At 38.0% G+C, this 19,794-nt stretch overlaps 1 protein-coding gene across 9 annotated transcripts in view; it reads right to left on the bottom strand.

The window, feature by feature from the left end:
- Positions 1-19,794, bottom strand: part of DTWD2 (DTW domain containing 2) — an 81,258-nt gene that overhangs the window by 10,765 nt on the left and 50,699 nt on the right. Inside the window, exons 5-10 of one of the 9 annotated variants that reach the window (XR_007630525.1) lie at positions 16,662-16,788; positions 13,962-14,090; positions 10,174-10,340; positions 9,907-10,040; positions 8,032-8,853; positions 3,138-6,710 (exon numbers count right to left, since the gene is read on the bottom strand). The exons of 3 other annotated variants lie outside the window; for them this stretch is intronic. Coding sequence is in view for 1 of the 6 variants with exons in the window: in XM_050329185.1 (XP_050185142.1) it covers positions 15,024-15,052; positions 16,662-16,788 (156 nt within the window). In the remaining 5 variants the exon portion in view is untranslated. Of the gene's footprint in view, positions 1-3,137; positions 6,711-8,031; positions 8,854-9,906; positions 10,041-10,173; positions 10,341-13,960; positions 14,091-15,018; positions 15,053-16,661; positions 16,789-19,794 lie in introns of those variants that run through there. 5 more of the 9 variants (XR_007630529.1, XR_007630530.1, XR_007630527.1 and 2 more) reach the window with 5 other exon arrangements.

Here is a 19,794-nt window from a genome sequence, read left to right as displayed (position 1 = left end):
AAGTCTGTAAGTTCAGCCCTCAAACAACAGACAATGTATAGAAGGGTAACTTTCTAGTTCTAATAGCAACAGTGGCAGCAACCAAATTCCTTCTTTCCTGGAAGAACATGAAAGGATGGAAAAAAGTGACGCCCATCCATTTTTCTGAAATATTACATATTCCCTGGGATGAGATTAAAATACCACAGACAGTGGAGGAGATAGAGGAAGAATATCCAATCACAACAACTTTCTGCTACAGTTTGTCTCTTTGGCTTCTTTCAGTAACACTGTACCCTGGTCTTTAATCCAGAGCAGCCCAGTACCTAAATAAGTGATACTGAGTCACCTGAAATACAGTCAGGGTAGCCTTCATCTACGGCAAACTGGACAGGCGCACCACAGTTTCTATCTGAAACCAGGGACATTCACTGAATCAATAAAACACACAGTGCTCTGTCAACTCACAGCATAAACTGAATGCTAAGACAAAGACAAAACAATACAGAAACCAAAAAAAATTAGTATGGTTAATACTTATTTCAGACAAGGAGCGATCATCTTCTGGAAAAAAAAATGCCTAGATACATGAAACATTTACTGTTCTCAAACTTGACTGGGTAGCAGGATGACTTCTGTCATTTTCAGCCAACAGGTCTAAAACTTGTCTTGCCTTTTGTGCCGTTAATAATTTCAGGCAGGGTATTGCAACAGCTTCATGCAAAGGACATACGGATTCCTTGTCTGTCACCTGCATATCTCAAATCCAGGTGAACAAGTTTAATTCAGATTTAGAGAAATGTTCGTCTCCAGTAATTTAAACGAAATCACATTATTTACCTCTTACATTACACTTTAAAAACTCAGAATGAGTACACATAAATAACCTATTTAAGTACATTTCAAAACAACAATCATGGTGTTTTACAAGCACTTCTCCATAAAATAACACCACAACACAACAATTCACTTTTCTTTTGCTTCAAAATAATTTGCAAATCATATGTACACTTTGAAATAGTATCAGTTTCTAACAAAATATAGCAATGTCAAGTTGGAAAAACAGCAGCCGATTTAATACCACTCAATAAACAATAACATAAGACAGAAGATGGAAACTATCTCAACCAATTCAAACTAGTGGAATTTATTTAAACTGAATGCAATTACTCGCTGGAATTTAGCCAGGACACTGAAATGAGTGTATCTATCCTCTGTAAGTTCAAGGGAATTTGGGGACTCAAGTTTCCAAGCCTTCAAAAGTATGAAGTAACCCATAAAATCAAATTTTATTTCTACTGTAACTCAACACCTGGGGTTTCCAAAAGCCTGAATTTCAGCAATTCTCACAAAACTGTTACATTAACTTAATAAACACTGGTTAATCTGCCAATGCACCACTCATTTAGCAAATGCTACAGCCTTTGAGCATTTATGGAGGATTTGAACCACAGTAAAAACAGTGACCCTTCAGTGTTTCTCAGGGCTGAGTTTTTCTTCCAGGGCCTTCTTTGGACATGACCCAGGCAAGTGACAATACCAGCTGATCCCATTCAGCTGTTCAAAACTGATGGAAGAAGAAGTGTTGCCTTGATGGGGCCAAAGACCCACTGTTTGAAACTTTGAAAATTTAAGTCAGTAAAAACAGGAAACTGATTTCTGCTTTTATTTTAAATAACACAACTGGAGCTCTTGCAGAAAGTGCTCTCCTCAGTCCTCTCCTTAATATCAATATACTTACCTTTCTACCTTTTCTATGCCAATTTCTTCATCATTACTCTTACTAGCTTACTAGCTTTACTCTCCAAACAGAATCCAGTATTATGCAAAATTATATTTGGAAAACAGTGCATCACCAATTACTCAAAAAACCTACAAATTTAGTACACCTGTCTCACAGGGCACACTAAACAATTCTTGCCTGTCCTGTTTTCTGCAATAACACTACAAGCATCTCAAAACAGGCAACAACATATTCTTCTGTGGCTTCTGTGAAAAAGCTAGTACTTAAGATCTCTCTTTTACCTATGTGTCTTTTCAAAATATGAATTTCTTGTTTGGGAACTAATCTGCTCAACTCTCCAAGAATGAAGTAAGCAACTACCATCTGTCCTCCTGCTTAACATAGGCAGTAGTTATTGTTCATGTGTTCTATTACTTTAATAAATATCTTTCAGAAGTTTTTTAACCTGACTCAAAAGGCACAAAAAAAATCCCAAAAAGAGTACAACCATATCCTGCCATCTTTCCTGCCCTTCTAGAAACTAAGAAAAAAAAATTGCTTTCAAGGTGCTGAGGAGGAAGAGAATTTTTTGTGTTCTATGGCACAAACAACCTCAGACAGATGATGGGTGTCAGGTATGGGAAGATTTTTCACTCAGTATCTAGTTGGCACAAGCACCTTCTACCTGTAAGCCAAAACAAATTTCTTTTTTATGAAATTTCATGCAGTTAAATAAAATTACCTTTCTGCCAGAGAAGATAGCCTGAGTAAATTTAGTCTCAGCATGCTACTGAAATTTAAATCAAGAATATAAATAAGTTATTTTGTTCAAAAACTTGGCTTTAATTTAAAGTGACATCTTAAGAGCACTCTGTTTCTAAAATACTGGAGGGAATAACTGCCATGCAACTGTTACAAATGGACAGCCGGAAAAAGTATACAAAGCTGTCACAAAACCCTCTATCCACCTTGCATGACTTTGACAACTCTGATGACTGGAAAAAGAGAAATATAGCCCCCATTATTAAAAAAGGGAATGCAAAGGACCTGGTGATCTACAGACCAATCAGTCTCACCTCTGTGCCAGGCAAGGTCATGGAGCGGATGCTCTTGGAAACTGTGTATGATGGTGCGACAACACTGGTGGATGGGGCAGAGCAACTGATATCGCCCACCTGGACTTATCCAAAGTGTTTGGCACTGTGCTGCATGATATCCTATCCAGTCTCCAAACTGGAGAGACAACGATTTGATGGATGGGCCACATGGTGGATAAAGAACTGGCTGTTTAGGTGCACAGAAAGAGTTGTGGTCAACAGCTCTTTGTCCCTGTGGAGACCAGTGAGGAGCGGTGTCCCTCAAGGGTCGGTACTGGGACCAGTACTGTTCAACACCTTTGTTAGGTTCATGGACAGTGGGATCAAGGGAACCCTCAGCAAGTTCACTGGCAATACCAAGATGTGTGGTGCAGTTGAAACCCTGGAGGGAAGGGACACCAACCAGAGGGACCTGGTCTGTGTAAACATCATGAAACTTGACAAAGTGAAGTGGAAGGAGGTCCTACACCTGGGTCATAGCAATCCCAGATACACCAACAGATTGGTTGAGAAGTGATTTGAGAGCAGCCCTGTCACAAAAGACTTGGGGTTGATGGAAAACTCAGTATGAGCCAGCACTGTGTGCTCACAGCTCAGGAAACCAACTGTGCCTGGGCTGCAAAGAAAGGAGAGTGGCCAGCAGGGCACAGGAGGTGATTCTTCCCTTCTACTCTACTCTTGGAGTACTTCACCCAGTTCTGGTGTCCCCAACATAAGGACACGGAACTGCTGAAACAAGTCCAGAGGAGGCCACAAGGTTGATTAGGGGACTGGAGCATGTCCCCTACAAAGACAGATTGAGAAAATTTGGGCTGTTCAGCCTGGAGATGAAAAGTTTGTGTGGAGATCTCATTGCAGCCTTTTAGTAGTTGAAGGGGGCCCATGGGAAAGCTGGAAAAGGACTCTGACAGGAAATTGTAGTGATAGGACAAAGAGTAACGGATTCAAATCCAAAGAGGGGAATTTAGACATCAGGAAGAAATCCTTTACTGTGAGGGTGGTGAGACACTGGGAACAGGTTGCCCAAGGCAGTTGTGGATGACCAAGCTCTGGAAGTGTTTAAGGCCAGGCTGGATAAGGCCTTGAGCAACCTGGTCTAGCGGGAGGTGTTCCTGCCCATGGCAGAGCAGGTGGGAACAAGATGATTTTTAAGGCCCTTTCCAATCCTTAACATTCTATGATTTTATTATCTGTGATTTTATAATCAAAATTCTATTTTGATTATTTAGAAATATCCATTATTTAGGAATATCTTTGGTGAAACAAGTCATAGACTATATCGTGACTTTCAGGTAAACCTGAAGTGATCTGTTCAATTTCTAGGAAACATTTTGCAGATTGTCTTTGACAATTTCCCAGGAACTCTTCTCTTCAGGTATCCCATAAACCCTTTCTCTCAGGCAATTTATGGTGTCAGGTTAGACTCCAGAGTCTCATTACTACAACAAGCCTCAGGATATCTCACCGCTGCTGTGGTGCGATACCATAGTAAATACATAATATTTGCTGTGTGGAAGAGAAGCTTAATTGCTTCTGCTGAACAGTGGCTGTTTGTAGGTTCTGCCTACTGCCTATTTACACTCCTTTCAACCTGTGCAGAAGAACTGAATTCAGAGTTTCGATCCGGATTAACTCTTTTGCAGGTCAAAACCAGAAGCCTTTTTACACCCTTACAAAACACATCTCTCTCTGTAAGATCAGTGACCAGATTTTCTTTCAAGTATGTCGTTCATGACTGAAAATACATTAAACCTCTATGTGGTTTCAAGAATGCCCTTTCTTTGCTTCTGGAACCAAAACAATTTAAGAACCATATTTCATTGCTGGGGGCTATTATATGATAAAGATAAATGGTCCAGAAGAAATCAGTAGAACTACTCACTGAATGACTTCATGTCCATAGTCTGAATATAATTCTACAAAATGTCTCTTTGTCCCATGATTATGTCAAATGACAACTATTTTTAAAAAACATCACCTCTAGTACTTCATTATGTCTCTTTCCTGTATAAACAAGTTCAAAATAATATAAGTATCCTGTAATTTGACATATAGAAAAATATATGAGAACACCACAAGTAAATCCTGGGAAACAATCTGTTTTAGTGTTTCCAGATATTCTCACCCTTCTTTTTCAATGAGAATAACTCAGATTGCACAGAGTATTTTTCTACTTTGTTCCTTGCTTTTACTCTCGGATGTAGCTGATTGACAAGAAGATAAAGTAAATTGCAAAAGGAATGTGTCCTTCACAAACAGAGATTCTTACATTCCTAAGAATTTTATTGTTTTTTAAAACAAAACAAAGCAAAAGAAGAGAGACATTTCAGGGGGAAAGAAACCACAAACACAAGTAAATGCGCTTTATCCACCCCACCCCTTGCCAGACTTCGAGTTTTTATTTCTCCTATTGTGCTTCAGCCAATTTGTTGGGCTGTGCAAGGAAACAATGAACACAAGAAGGAAATACAGCCTTTAAAAGTAAATCAGAATAAATACAAAGTTTTTATGATCATATATGACAACATTACATTTTCCACATGTAAAAATTGTGGTAAATGAACCAAGACAGAAAAAACACTGTAAAAAACCCCCACTACTACTAGTATAATTTATCTTATGAAGACAAGTTTCTCACCTATCAAGCTTCCTACTTTGTAATTTATTCTGTGTAAAGACCAGAGAAATTGACATATAAACATGAAACTTCCATTTATTAAATACTTGAAAGAACTTCAAGCTAAATATTTACTAAAGTTAAAAAAACAGCAACCAAAACAGATACCTCACTTTTCCTAATATATCTTTAATCTAATCTGTATATCTACATTGATCATCTTTACATATGACACCACATGAAGTTAAGGGAAAATTCAGGTTCCAAAGCCCAGTTTTGCCTGAAAGATAACCAGGTAATTCAAAATACTTAGTACCATGTATGCAGATTGTTTTGAGAAAGTCCAACAACTACCTAATCATTCCTTAGGCTACATATTTCTGGTTTTAATGCACTGTGAAATCAAAGGTCTAAACAAAAACACAAGATAGTTTTCAGTGACCTTCTTAGTACTTCTTTTCTTCTATGAAACTATTTACAACAGGTCCTTCTTCTTTCTGATTATGCAGTAATATCTGAAGTGTTTTAACCAGGAATCCCACATTAAATTTTTTGTAAGAAATTCGAATTTTTGTCATCTTCTCAGGGATGCTATCAGAATTCAACAATTTAGCACTTGTGAGACCTCACAAAGTCAAATTCAATAGTCTTCTCTTTCGATTAGGCAAACAAGGCAGCAGAAAAACCTGCAAACTTCAGTAGTTTAGAAATATCACGAAAGTAAACAATGCTTTTGAAAGTTACTTCAGATGCTTATGTCCATCTCTATACTCTGATCCTTAACCACAGAAGGTTAAGGGTTGGAAGGGACCTAAACGATCATCTAGTCCCAATCCTCTTGGCCATGGGACACCTCATATCACACCAGGCTTCTCCAGGCCTTTCTGGGCTGTGAGCACACAGTGCCAGCTCATGTAGAGTTTTCCATCAACAACCACCCCCAAGTCTTTCTCGGCAGGGCTGCTCTCAATCCGTTCTCCAACCAATCTGTAGGTGTGTCTGGGATTGCCACAACCCAGGTGTAGCACTTTGTTTTGATGAACTTCATGAGCTTCACACAGGCCCATGCACATCTCTCAAGCCTGTCCAGGTCCCTTTGGATGGTATCCCTTCTCTCCAGTGTGTCGACCGCACCACACAACTTGATGTTCAGTGAACTTGCTCAGGGTGCCCTCAATCCCACTGTTCACGTCACTGACAAGGGTGTTGAACAGTATCGGCCCCGGTACCAATCCCTGAGGGATATATACATTCCCCTTTGTTTCTTGTTGAATATTTCCAAGCACAAGAAGCACTAAAAAAAGAACAAACAAAAACCAGCAGGCTCTACTATCCTTAAAAAAAACAAAATAGATTCGCCTTCAGTTAAAATAGATAATTGAAATAAAGCCCAAGTGAAGACAAGCTGTAGTTCTAATCTAAAGGTAGTAGTTTTAATTCCTATAAAAGAAGGCAGCATGAGGCTGACTCAAATATCCTAAAAATTAAGAGCTACCAGACAATGAAACCATAAGGAGAGGAAAGTCCTCATAGCTAAGGCATTACAAAAGACAGGACTGACCTAGTAATGTCTGGACTATGCATTTTGCACAAATACTGAAATACCATCTGGTTAGGGTCTCCAGTTCTGAAACTGCAAGGTTGTACCTCTAACTAAGGAATGAGATAACCGAATACTGCCACTATGTTATGTGAAAATAATTACATTTAAGTGCAAGTCATATAGGGCATATCTGGCACTTTGTAAATGACTATGCATTTCCAGCTAATTTGCATGTCTTGTAATTCTTTTGTACTTAAAGAAGGGAAAATCCAGAAATTATTTCTGGTAATACCTCTCTTACTCTGCTTACATTTAAAAAATTAATGTCAGCCAACAGTTCAATATTTTATGCAGTACTATTCTTTTAATAATTAATAAAACAGGAAAGTGCTGCAAGTAAATTCAGTCAGAGTATGGATCTAGAGAATGGGGTCATGAAACGGAGGAAGAAAAATTAATTATGTGCATTGTCACAGCCATTTAACTTTAATTACCTGCAAATATCAGAAAATTGAAAAGGAAAATTAAATACCTCAGTGTCACAATGTAGCATCAATGCAATGACACTGTTCATTGGAACCTACTAATTACTTTTGCTTTCTGTGATTTTTTTTTTCTTATTATATGTGAATAGTAGTAAGCACTTTCTTGGATGGGGAAGAAGCAGTGGAAGAAGCTCCTAAGAAGAATTTTGGCAAGGGCACAAGGGAACATGAAAAGAATGACTAAAAGGAGAAAAAAGCCTTCAATTAATCTAGTTATTTTAAAGTAAACTCAATCAAAACAAAACATATTTCTACTTTACTTTTTAAGAAATGTTCATATCCCATGAGAATTTCAACACAGGTACAATGGTGCACAATATGCAATTGATACTGAGTTGTTTTAGCAATTTGATATTCAGATATTTGTCAAAGAGTTTGACAGCAATTATGAAAAAAAAAAGCAAAAAAATAAAAGCAAAGTTTCTGACCAAGAGTGAAAAAAAGCGTACACTTTTGATATCTGGCAAATTACTTTTCAGTCACAAAGAAAATGTCACTGTATTGAGAGGTAATAAATACATACTTACGACTAGAAAAATGTCAAAATGGACCAGTGTCATTCAAATTAACCTAAATGTCATAAGGAGAGACTGTTATTGATTGCTCAGAATCATATCTCAACCATGCGTGTAATCTTGACCCAAAATAATTCCCAGTTCTCTCCATCTGATCTCAGCCTTCTCAATTCTGCCAGTCCTTTGTTCTCTAGGATTTGTAATATTTTTTTTAATATTATGGTTGTAATGAGACAGCAGCTAAAAACTGAACACATCAAACATTTCACAATATGCGACAGGTTTTAATGATTATGTTTATCTCACAAGTTATCATACACACGAGAGGATGTGAGCTACTTACTCCATAAAAACAAGTTTTCTTGCTACATCAAAAATTACACAATTGGAAAAAAACCCCATAACTCACAAACAAAGGTTTACTATCAAAGCTTACAAAGACTTCTCCACTTTAAGGATAACTGCGTTGTCCTGTGGGATTATCAGTGAAATTACCAGTGTCACACAGATAAAGATAAAAAACATGTTTAGAACAAGTCAGTGAAAATGAAGTATTTTTCTTCCATTAGTATGAGGATGTATGGATGAATAGATATACCACTTTCTTGTACTAACTTAACAACAATTTTCCCTGCTGCAACCATTGTGGCTTACCTTTGTTGCCTTGGGTTCTGATTCGCCTCCTGCCCACCCACACCCCTCATTCACAACCATGCTTCTTTCCTTTGCAGAATTTAACTGGGCATTGTCCATTTATTTAGGTTCTGTGGCAAAATTTGGTATTCAGTCTCTCTCTATATTGCAAATTGGAAATTGTAACAAATGAAAACAGAGCTAGGAAAGAATAAAGAGGGACAGTAAAAAATGCATTTACTACTTGGCACTATTTAATATTTGGCTCTCATGTAATCACTTCCCTAACTTTCATAACTGGAGGATGAACAAGTGTATTTTTCTCTGCATCTCCTGAGCTCACTGAATAGGAGATTCAATAAAAATTAATTCAAAGTGCAAACATCAGAAAAAGAATAAACTAAGATACAGCCAGATGACAATAGCCACTCTTGCTATTTGGCTTTTTCTTCTGTTCTGGGTGTTTTCTGTGTGCAGATGATGGGATTTTTTTTTTTCTTTTACATTAATTGTAATCTTCTCTCAAGGTGTTCACAGTTGGCTATACAACAAACTGTATTATATTCTGTGTCTGTGAGCACTAACTACAATAGTAGGAAGTTTTAACCTCCTGTAGGAGGAATTTATCTAAATAGTAGATTGCACTTTAGAATCACTGCTTGCCCAATCAACAAAATTCTTCTGATTTTTGGACACGCTTTCAGAAACAAACTGCTACTCATTCTTTAATCATCTAGGCTTGAAAATGGCAAATCCCAAATAAAGTTTTATAATCTAAACATACCGGAGGACTAGCACAATATAACTATTTACACAACTTGAACCATTACAGTTTGTCTACCAATTCATTCATGATTCTACCTATCATTACCAGAAAAATAACAGAAATTCAGTTTTTGCTCTATTATTCATGCTCCCAATTTTGTATTGATAATTCTGGAATTGTTTCAAGTTGAATTGCTGACAGAAGACCCTACAGCCAACCACAATTCAATGTCTTATACTTTTTGACACCTTTGCATTTTATCCTATCTCCCACAGAGTCTGCCTTAAACTAGATGGTATTTTTTGACTTCATATCTTGCCCATGGGCTTCTCCTACCTAGTAATTCCAGCAGCACCACGTGAATTGAAAAGCAGATGGATGGATCTCTAAAGGAACAGGTTCTTTTAACTCTAAAGAGAGTTTAATAAATAAATAAAGAGAGTGGTAAGAGTGTTTTGAGCAGGCTCATTTGAACAAAGATTCCTTACCTCACCTTCCACACTCTAAGAGCAGTTCCTTTGTTTCTTACTGACACAGTGCTCAGTGAAGTGGTGAAAATAGTTTGAGCATCCCTTCATCAGTTCCTACAGAGGAAGGACGAGAATGCCCTCCTGAAGAGTCCCTAGGATGACAGCATTTCAAGTAAGTTGCTTGGCAAGACTTACTCTCAGGCATCCCATGCCATTTGTGAACCCGTGCTCACCCAGCAGAGGTAACACAGAAACTACGAACACAATCCAGTAAGTGCTACTCACTTTGCACAGCATGAAGTTGTGACATGAGCAACAAGGTAAATTGGCAATGAATTCTTAAAGCAGATGTTGATGTGACTGACTTTGCTGAAAGATCAAAACTCTGGAAACTCAGAGAGCAGTTTGTGTTGACAACTCCTCAGGCATATTACAAGATGGTCAGTGAACAGCTGAAAAGAAACAGAAATGCCTAAGTGTTTCATAAATATTTAATCACACCATCTTCCAAACTGTAACAAACAGATGTGGACCACGTTTCTCAGAAGCTGAGACTAAGAAAAGCTCCCCCTGCTTGACATATTGCCAAAGTTCTCTTTCACTGACTGGAGTTCTAGATAGCATATAACCTTGACATTTCAAATTCTAGGTCCTTTTTAGAAGACAGCACATCAACTATAACCTGGTAACAATGCTCTTAATTAACCAGTTAATGAGGTCAAAGACCACATCTTCTTGTCATCTGCAGCACCTTTGGTAAACCTTTCCTTTCTACTGAAGACAGTGAAGTATTTTGAGGGGCATTTATGGAGTACTATGGTATTTTAATTTACCAGTAAGTTTTCTTAACAACCTGATTATACTGTTTGCAAATGAAAGCATGTTCAGCAGCTTATATTCATCTCTGTGTGGAGTGAGAATGTTACAAAAAAGTCAGACAGAAGGGAGTAAATAAACTTGGAAGGAATAACCCTTTGATAAATGCAGTGCTGAGTAAGAACATTCGCATGATACCTTGAAACTTTGCACTTTATTGCCACAAACAAGTTCATAAATCACCCTGAAGGTCTTGGCTCAAAACCATTATGTTTACCTGCAAATGTACAACCTATTTTAATCGCTTTATTATGATGCATTGTACCGTAGAATTCCTAGGATCTCATATAAATACAAAGAACTGGCTGTAAAAAAAAAGGGTAAAAAAGAAAGCATATGGCAGCATTTACCTCACCTACTAGCAGGTCACATGTTTTTCTAGTTTGTTTCAAGCCCATCAAACTGTGTATCAAAGAACACCCAAATTCAATTGGAAAAATGGGGGAAACTGAATGAAAGAAAAAGTTGAACCCCTCTGGGAAAAATTTGACTAGGATACTAGAGCTAAAAGGCCATCACACATGGGAAGACAAAAACTTCAGGGTTTTGGTATTTTTTAAATTTATTTCTTTTCATAGAATCACAGAATAGTTTAGTTAGAAGGGACTTTTAATGGATCATTTAGTCCAGCCCTCCCCACTTGACCTTGCTGAATCTCATGAGGTTCCCACAGGTTCACTCTTCAAGCTTGTCGAGATCCCTCTGGATGGCTTCCCATCGTTCAGGAGTGTCAACTGCACGCCTCAGCTTGGTGTTATCTGAAATCTGTTAAGGGTGCATTTGAGCCCTCTGTCTAAGTCACTAGTGAAGATATTAAATAATACCAGTCCCCATTTGGATCCCTAAGGGCACCACTTGTCACTGATCTCCATCAGAGCACTGAGGCATTGACCACTACTCTCTGGATGTGACTGTCCAACCACTTCCTCATTTATCAAATCCATCTCCCTCCAATTTAGAGGAAGGGATGTTGTGGAAGACCGTGTTAAAAGTTTTACAGAAGTCCAGATAGATGACACCCGTAGCCCTTCCCTTCTCCACTGATCTAGTCCCTCCATTGTAGCAGGGATTACAACTGGATGACTTTTAAGGTCCCTTCCAACCGAAACCATCCTATGGTTCTACAGTTTACAAGAGAAATTTCTGCATACACTACAGAAGACCTTGGACTATCCGCCAAGGCAGTAAAACAGCATAGGATAAAGAGACCACTCAGCTAGAAAGGACCCAGGTACAAATAAATGTTGGAGAGGGTATTACATTACATGTCACAGAAATAAGTCTAAAAAGACTGCATGTTGAGGGTGTTGTATTAAGTTAATCTACCATCATATTTGATTGTTACTACCAAAGAGAACATGAGCTAATTGAAATCCCACTTCCAATTAACTTCAAAAGAATTTCTGCACTGGACTGACAAATACTTTTTAAATTTGTAGTAAAGAAGCATTTCAGGTGTATTAAGTGAAAAGATTTCAAAGCAGAAAATATCTTGTTGGCACTGGTGTTGCCTAGGGGCATGCCAATTTAACAATTCCAGATCTGGTCTTGAATGTGAAATACTGTCTTCTGGATACATAAAGTCCAAAACATACATAGATAACAAGGACTTGCATTCAGCCCTTAATTGAGACTATATTTTTAAGTAAATGCAAAAATAACTACCAAATGCCCAAGTTCACCGGCACGAGGACTGCAAAAAAGCCATACTTACACTTTTAAGCAAGTTCTTACATGAATATTTTGTAATTGTTCAGTGGTATGAAAAAGACTGTGGAATGAACTTTCAAAACTAAGGACCAAATTCTGCTATCCTTTTTGTGCATGGTAAAATAGTAAATTCGACTTAAATACATGTAAGTGATTTGTCATATGAATGAGAGAAGCAAACTCTCTTCCTAATTTCTCTTCTTATACACTGAGACCTAACTTCAAAATTTCACTTTTAAAAGTAAAAAAACACATCTAATTGTCCCCTTGACTCATAATAACCCAAAGAACTACCACTCCTCCAGAATGGCTGAAGTGTCTTTATAAACAGCATGAACTTTCATTAAAAAAATCTGAAACAAAATAGCTTCTATAAAAGATTTTGGCCTTAAAGAACTTTCAGGTGGTGAGGTCAAAAAAAAGTTTGCTTCAGCTTTCTCATAAGCTGAAGATAAAGGACTTTAATAAAATAAATGGTTATTCTAAAAATAAATTGATACTGGGAGAGCTAGTGAAACTGCCTGCACTGGAGTGGAAATCCAAAATAAAAAGAAGAATGTGACCAATTACAGAATGTGGAAAATCACAGAAGTGACTTTTGAAGTCAAATAGTTCAGTAGTTAGTGAAAAAAACAACAGACAGACCAAGTGACACAAAAGACCTTCAAAAAGGTTAAACAAAAAGAAAGCCTGATTTCGAAAAGTCAAAAGTGGCTGCAGAGATAGGAATCAAAAGAAGAAATACCTGTTAGAAGTAGTTTAAACCAAAAATTTATAAGGACAAGGGCATATAGAATAGAAAAGATGAAAGTAAATTAGTGATTCTGCAGAAGAGAAGTAGGACTACTGTGCAGAAAATACTACAAGAAAACAAACAAAAACAGGCAACAAGCTGTCAATTTTAGCAGGTTTTAATATTGAAAAAGTAATGGTGCTTGTATAAGCATCCAAAATTATGTGATTGGAGGCTCTTGTAAAAGTTACTTCTTGTGTCTCTCTTGGGGATTGGGTTGTACTGTTCTCACCATCAGTTACTTATTTACACTGCCACCACCCACATAAGACCCCATCAGATTCCAGGGCCTGAGCATCAGTCTTCTCCTGGCTCACTGTCCCCTGCATTATTTCATCTTTTTACCAAATTTAGTTTTACTACTTCCTCTTTTGTGGTATGGATAGAGGGATGGAGTAACAGAATATTTATTTTGTGATGTATGGGTTTACATCTGTCCTTAATGGGAAAAACAAAAAACAAACCCCAACATTAACAGCAGAAGACTACAAAAAAGTACACAGAAAACTACTTCTGCTAAATGTTTTTCTAACCTCCAAGAACCCAACGATCTCCCAGGCTGGAAGTGAGCCCTTGGAATTTAAAAACAGTTTAATCCTTGATGGATTTTTCTTCCATGATCTCACCCAGTTAACTTCCAAACTTCAAAGATATATACAAATTCCAACTGTAAAAAATTCCAGTGCTTTGATACCTGTGTGAAGAACTTTGGGGTTTCTTCTATGCAGCCCATCTCATATTTTGATCATTTGCTGGCTTTCTCTGAACCTCTTCTAGTTGTTTGTGAATTTTTGTGCAATTTATTAATAGGAGAGCTTTGGGCCTGAAAGGGAAAGCATGCATGCATTCAAGCAAGCAGATGTACATCTAACATTAAATAATATTTCAATGCTCTTGGGCACTGAATTGAAGTTTTCACAGAACTTGCTATTATAATCCAAAAATCTCATTGCTGGTAAGTGCCCAGTTAAGTGCATTTAAAAAAAAAAAAAAAAAAGATACAGTCTTTTGCAACTCTTCACAGCTGGTCCTTCTCTTTACCACTATAAATAACTTAATGTCATGATGAAATTTTATCACTTAACTAGTAAGTGTTCAGTATTACTGCAGAATATGCTGAACAGCATGGATTCACTGCACGCTCCACTGGTTTTTCTCTACAAACTGTAAAATAAAATTACAACCACTATGAAAACAGACCAATTACTGCTGCCTTGTTTAGGATTTTTTATATGAGACAGTGTTTCGTCTTATGACACGTAGTTTTATTGAGGGTATTCAGTGAGGGTACCTGCCAAGAGTGACCTCTGCACACCGCTTCAGTCAGATTGCTTCTGAAGGAACCACAAAGCAGGGGGGTAAAAGCCCCCAGTAACCCTGTGAGATATGTCTCCTGTTTCCAACAGCTGCACTGAGCCAGCCCAATACTGCATATATAACCCCGGACCTTTTAATTCTATTCTTTATCAGATTTTCCATTAAGTTATTTGGTACAAGTATTAATGCAGTCTACCTAGATATGTGGAAAGATATGCAGAAACACAGTCAATAATATGCAGCACTTGAGGAATAATCAGGGACTCTGATAATCTTAGACCACAGAGATGTTCAGACTCCTGGTCCTCACACTTGCCCACACTCTCTGTGTTGACAGGGAGGGATGGCAATAAGGTATGACTGTCCACAGAAAACTGACAGACCTAGAACTGAACATGAACTTTGTGGCCAAAAGATCATTCTGGGATACTTACCCTTATTACAAGAACCTCCTTTGCATCGTGTGTCCTGGAAGTTGAAAGCACTTTGATGTGAGGCAGGAATGACTTTGCAGGATGCATGTTCTTACATACATATCATGCAGTCTAACACACAGGAGATTAGCACCTCTTCTGATATGGATATTTTGTGCACCAAGTATTGATAAGTGTATACATCAACAAAATGATACTTACAATTTTTTATTACATGGCCCTCATTAAAAATGCTCATATAGAGAGCCTGCTTTGTGTCAGTTGAAACAATTTCTGACTATTAAAGGTTGTTTTTCTCTAGGGTTACTGCAAATACATGACCTCAATACTGATAAAAAACTCCAGCATCCAAAATCTCTATATGTTCACTAAAATTACTGTAACAGACAGTGTTTGTCAAAACCTCTGAATTACAATCAAAGTCTGTACACATATATTCTTTTAACTTCTGGGTGCTTCTGCCTTATATTCTCAAGATGGTATTTGGAACTCTCACCTCTTGCAGCAGAAGAAATACACAAATCACTTTCAACTGTTTAAGCATTAGTTACAGTAAGTCAGATTTACTGATGATTCCCTGATCTCAAAGCTACCTCTTACTTTTTGAAAGCTCTAGCAAGACTGCAGGCAGATCTGGCTCTGATGAAGCTGGTAAGGAAAATGAATGGAAGGGTGAGGAGGGAGAAAAAGCAAAAGCAAGAGACATCACAAGCATAATCTTAAATTGGATATGAAAATAACTTGTGTAAGGAGTAGAGCTTGAAACAGTACATACTCTAACAACTGCTCACCACTAGTCAAGCAGATTTAAGCATACAGTGCAAGCTGAATTGAACAGTAAACCTCAAAGGTTAAAAATTCACTGTAAGAAACCAGATTTCAGCTGATGATACCAATTTCCATATAACAAAGAAAGTAGAAGGAAAGCAAACTAGATGTGTCAGAAATTGTGAAGGCATGATGGGAAAAGAAAATGAGGTGTTGAATACATGAATAACAGTAATACTGTGATGAATGCATAAACAGGATGATTTGTTGGTACAATACAGCTTACACTGTTATGCCCATCAAGCAGCGGAGGAGTGCCTCAACAAAGAATTACAGAGTCACAGTGAATATGAAACTACCTATACCTCAGATCAAGCCCACTCATCCACAAGAAGGCACACCACTCAGATCAACAATGATTTAAGCCAGAAACAGAAAGTTACACAATCTCTGCAAATGGTAACATTACAACTAGAATTACCATTTCACAAAAACATTCTATAGTCTTCCAAGTTGTTTACAAAGTATTTTGTCACTACAAGATGTCAGGGAATTACAGATTATTAGGTATAAATGTTACACATAACAATATAGGAAGAAAAAGTAAAATAATTAACACTTTATGCCCCATTCCCGACTTTCTAAAATCAATTTTTTCTTGGCTAAACAGATATCACATTAAAAACAGAAAGAAATAGAGTTTTCATACATAATTCTACATTCACTTCGAACTATTTATTGATACCTGAACATGAATTCTGCCCCACCCCCAAAATTCTCAAAATCACATGTGATTTGACTGGGGTGGTGGGAGCTACCCCAGAACCTGGGCAGGCACAGTCCCTTTGGCATCACCATAGCACAGTGCAGCTTACCGTGCCACTGCTGCTCAGTCTTGCCTGGCACACTGACACACCCAAGCATCGTTTCTGATGCAAAACTACCATTCCCTGGACCTGCACCACTACTGCCTGCAGCTCTCAGGGGACACAGAGAGTTAACCTGTTTGAGAGAAGGAGGAAAACAAAAGAGAAGAAAAAAGTGAAACCCAAACTTCAGGTTTGACCAAACATTAACATGTTGTTAAGGACTCAGTCCAAATGCCTCTTAACCACAGAGAGGTTTGGGCTATTAACAATCTCTCAAGAAAGCCTGTTCCAGTGTTTGACTACCCTCTCACTAATGAAATCCTTCCTGATGTCCAATCTCAAGCTCTGCTGATGTAGCTTTGAGCCATTCCCACATGTCATGTCACTAGACCCCAGAGAGAAGAAATCAGTACCTCTCTCTCCACATCCCCATAGAGCGATGAGGTCACCCCTCAGCCGCCTTTCCTCCATATTAGACAGGTCTAAAGTCTCAGCCTTTGCTCAGAGTAAATGCCTTCCAGCCTCTCACCAGGCTGGTTGCCCTCCACTGGAGGCGTTCAAGGACCTTCATATCCTCCCCCAGTGGTGGGGCACAGTTTGCCCTCTCAGCTACCTGGGAACACTGCTGACTCTCCTTGAGCGTGCTGCTGACCAGTATCCCCATGTCCCTTTCTGCAGGGCTGCTCTGCAGCCACTCCTCTCCCAACTGAGACCTGTGCCAGGCGTTATTCCCTCCCAGCTGCACTGGTTCAATTTCATGTACTGATGTCGGCCTAATGCCCTAATCTATTCAGATCCCTCTGCAAGGCCTCTTATCCCTCAAGAGAGTCAACAATGCCTTCTAGTTGGGTATCATCACCAAACGTGCTAATGTGGCCTTCAACTCCTGAAACCAGATCATGGATCAAAACATTGGAAGCACAAGGGCAAGGATGGAGGCCTAAGGACAGCGCTGGTGATGGCTCACCAGCCAGATGTGGCAATTCACTGAAACCCTCTGAGTCCTGCCATCCAGCTGGCTCTTCACCCAGCGCACTGTGAACCCACCCAGCCACAGATGGACAACTTGTACAGCCTCTTCTCCCAGGCACCTCATGACAGGACAAGGAGAAACAGCTCAAGGTACATCATGGGATGTTGAGACTAGATATTAGGAAAAATGTATTCACTGTAAGAGTGCGGAAGGTGGTGGGGTCACCATCCCTGGAAGAGTCCAAAAAAAAGGGAGATTATGGCACTTCATGATATGGTTTAGTGGGCACAGTGGTATTCAACCAAAGATTGGACTTGATGATCTTGGAGTTCGTTTCCAACATTAATGATTCCATGGTTCTATGATGTCCCAACAATCCTTCTCCACTTCAAACTAGCAAGTGTAGTGTGGCTGTCAGAAAGTTAATTTTTTCAAACTTTTTTTTGGTGCTGAAGGAGTAAAGGGTCACATATGAGTTTTTTAGCCATCTGTTCTCACAGTGTTCTGCTTATCTCCTCATAACCAGAAGCAGCTTCACTCCCAGCAGTCTATAACTGCTTCATTCAATACACCACCACACCAGTAGTGCCAATAATGCCTGCTGTGCAAACCAGACACTTCTTCCCTCGAACTAATTGCATCAACTCCTCACAGTAAACTGAATACTTTCTCTGTTTCACCTCTGTTAATGTTTTCGGTTCATAAATATATTTCCTCTGGGACTTCCTGGAAAAGCTCAATTGAAATTTCTTCAAATATTTTTTTCAAAGAAGAATGCTCTGTTGATTGAGCTGTTAATTAAATGAGCTTTTATTGAAGACCTAGAGATTTTAATACTAATTTGAAACAGAGTTTATTAAAATATCCTACAATATCTTTAAAATCATTCAACACAGCAATTTTTATTACTCAAAATCAGCAAAGCTGTGAAGGAACACAATCAAATGTTTCTTTCAATGCTTCCAATCTATTGCGTCTTTGTAGTATATCTTGCAATTAAAAATTGCTAATCTCTTCATTACTAAAATAGTTCTTTTCTACCTCCAGAATATTGATTAAAAGCTCCAATCAGCATTTATTCAATAATTTCAGTTTCTTTTTAAATCACAGATAATGCCTGAAGGAATCAATCCTCTTCTCCTTGAATATCCCCTCTATTTAGCTATAGTCATATCCATCTTATCCTCTTTCTTGGACCAAAGCCTGCCTTCTTAAATTTTAAATATAATGATATTCTACTCATTTTCATCTCGCAAAACTGCATTATCAAACCCAAAGTTTCAAAACGTGATCAACAAAAACTCTATTCAAACACAGAACCATTTACAAAGTATTTATATATTAATATAATGTAGAAAACAATAAATAATAAAAAGCTAGAAAAATCCTACAGTGTTGGTCATGGTGTTTAGCTCAATCTAAAAGGTGACACTCTGTCACAGGGTGAACAAAATTCAGTCTGTAAGTGTGCTGGTGTTCACTTGCAGGCAGTTTTACTATAATCTTTTAACACCTGACTGGTAATTTTAACTATTTAGAAGTTATAGTGGATTGCATAAGTACCTCTAGTTCATTTGAACACAAAATGACCAAACTTAGTGTAATACATAGTTGTGTACACAGCACTTAAACATAGCCTTTGCACTGCTCCACGCTCAGCTGATGTCTGTACTCAGCATCACCTGTCTCACAGGTTCTGACTTAGCACAGGACAGCACAAACAGAGCTGAAATGACAGTCAAACCACTAAGTATAACATTTAAACTTGACTTAAGAGATTAGAGCTAGTCAGGTCACACTTCATCATAGGCAAACATTTTTCTTCCCTGCAGGAAGGTATTTCTGCATATGGGAACAATGTCATTGAAACAGCTCCATGTGATTTGAATCATAGCAAGTATCAACTAGCATATAAAAATAAAAATCAAACCAAATATTGATTTTAGCTCTGGTATATTTAGTAATAACCAAACCATCCATCATATTTTTAAAAAATTAATACCTGTGTTAACCTAATAATTCAAGACTCACTGTAACCTAATAATTCAAGAGTCACTGTATTTTTCATTTTCACTAAGAATTTAAACCCTTTAAAACAAGAGCTCCAATTCCTTAAAAAAAAAAAGACCAGATAGAAAGTACCGTGTTAATTAATAACTACAACTG

The sequence above is a fragment of the Myiozetetes cayanensis genome, unplaced genomic scaffold (assembly GCF_022539395.1).
Source record: "Myiozetetes cayanensis isolate MyiCay16 unplaced genomic scaffold, myiCay2020 scf4, whole genome shotgun sequence".
Lineage (NCBI taxonomy): Eukaryota > Metazoa > Chordata > Aves > Passeriformes > Tyrannidae > Myiozetetes > Myiozetetes cayanensis.
The sequence above is the reverse complement of the archived record's forward strand: the minus strand, read 5'-3'. Positions and strand labels throughout refer to the sequence as shown.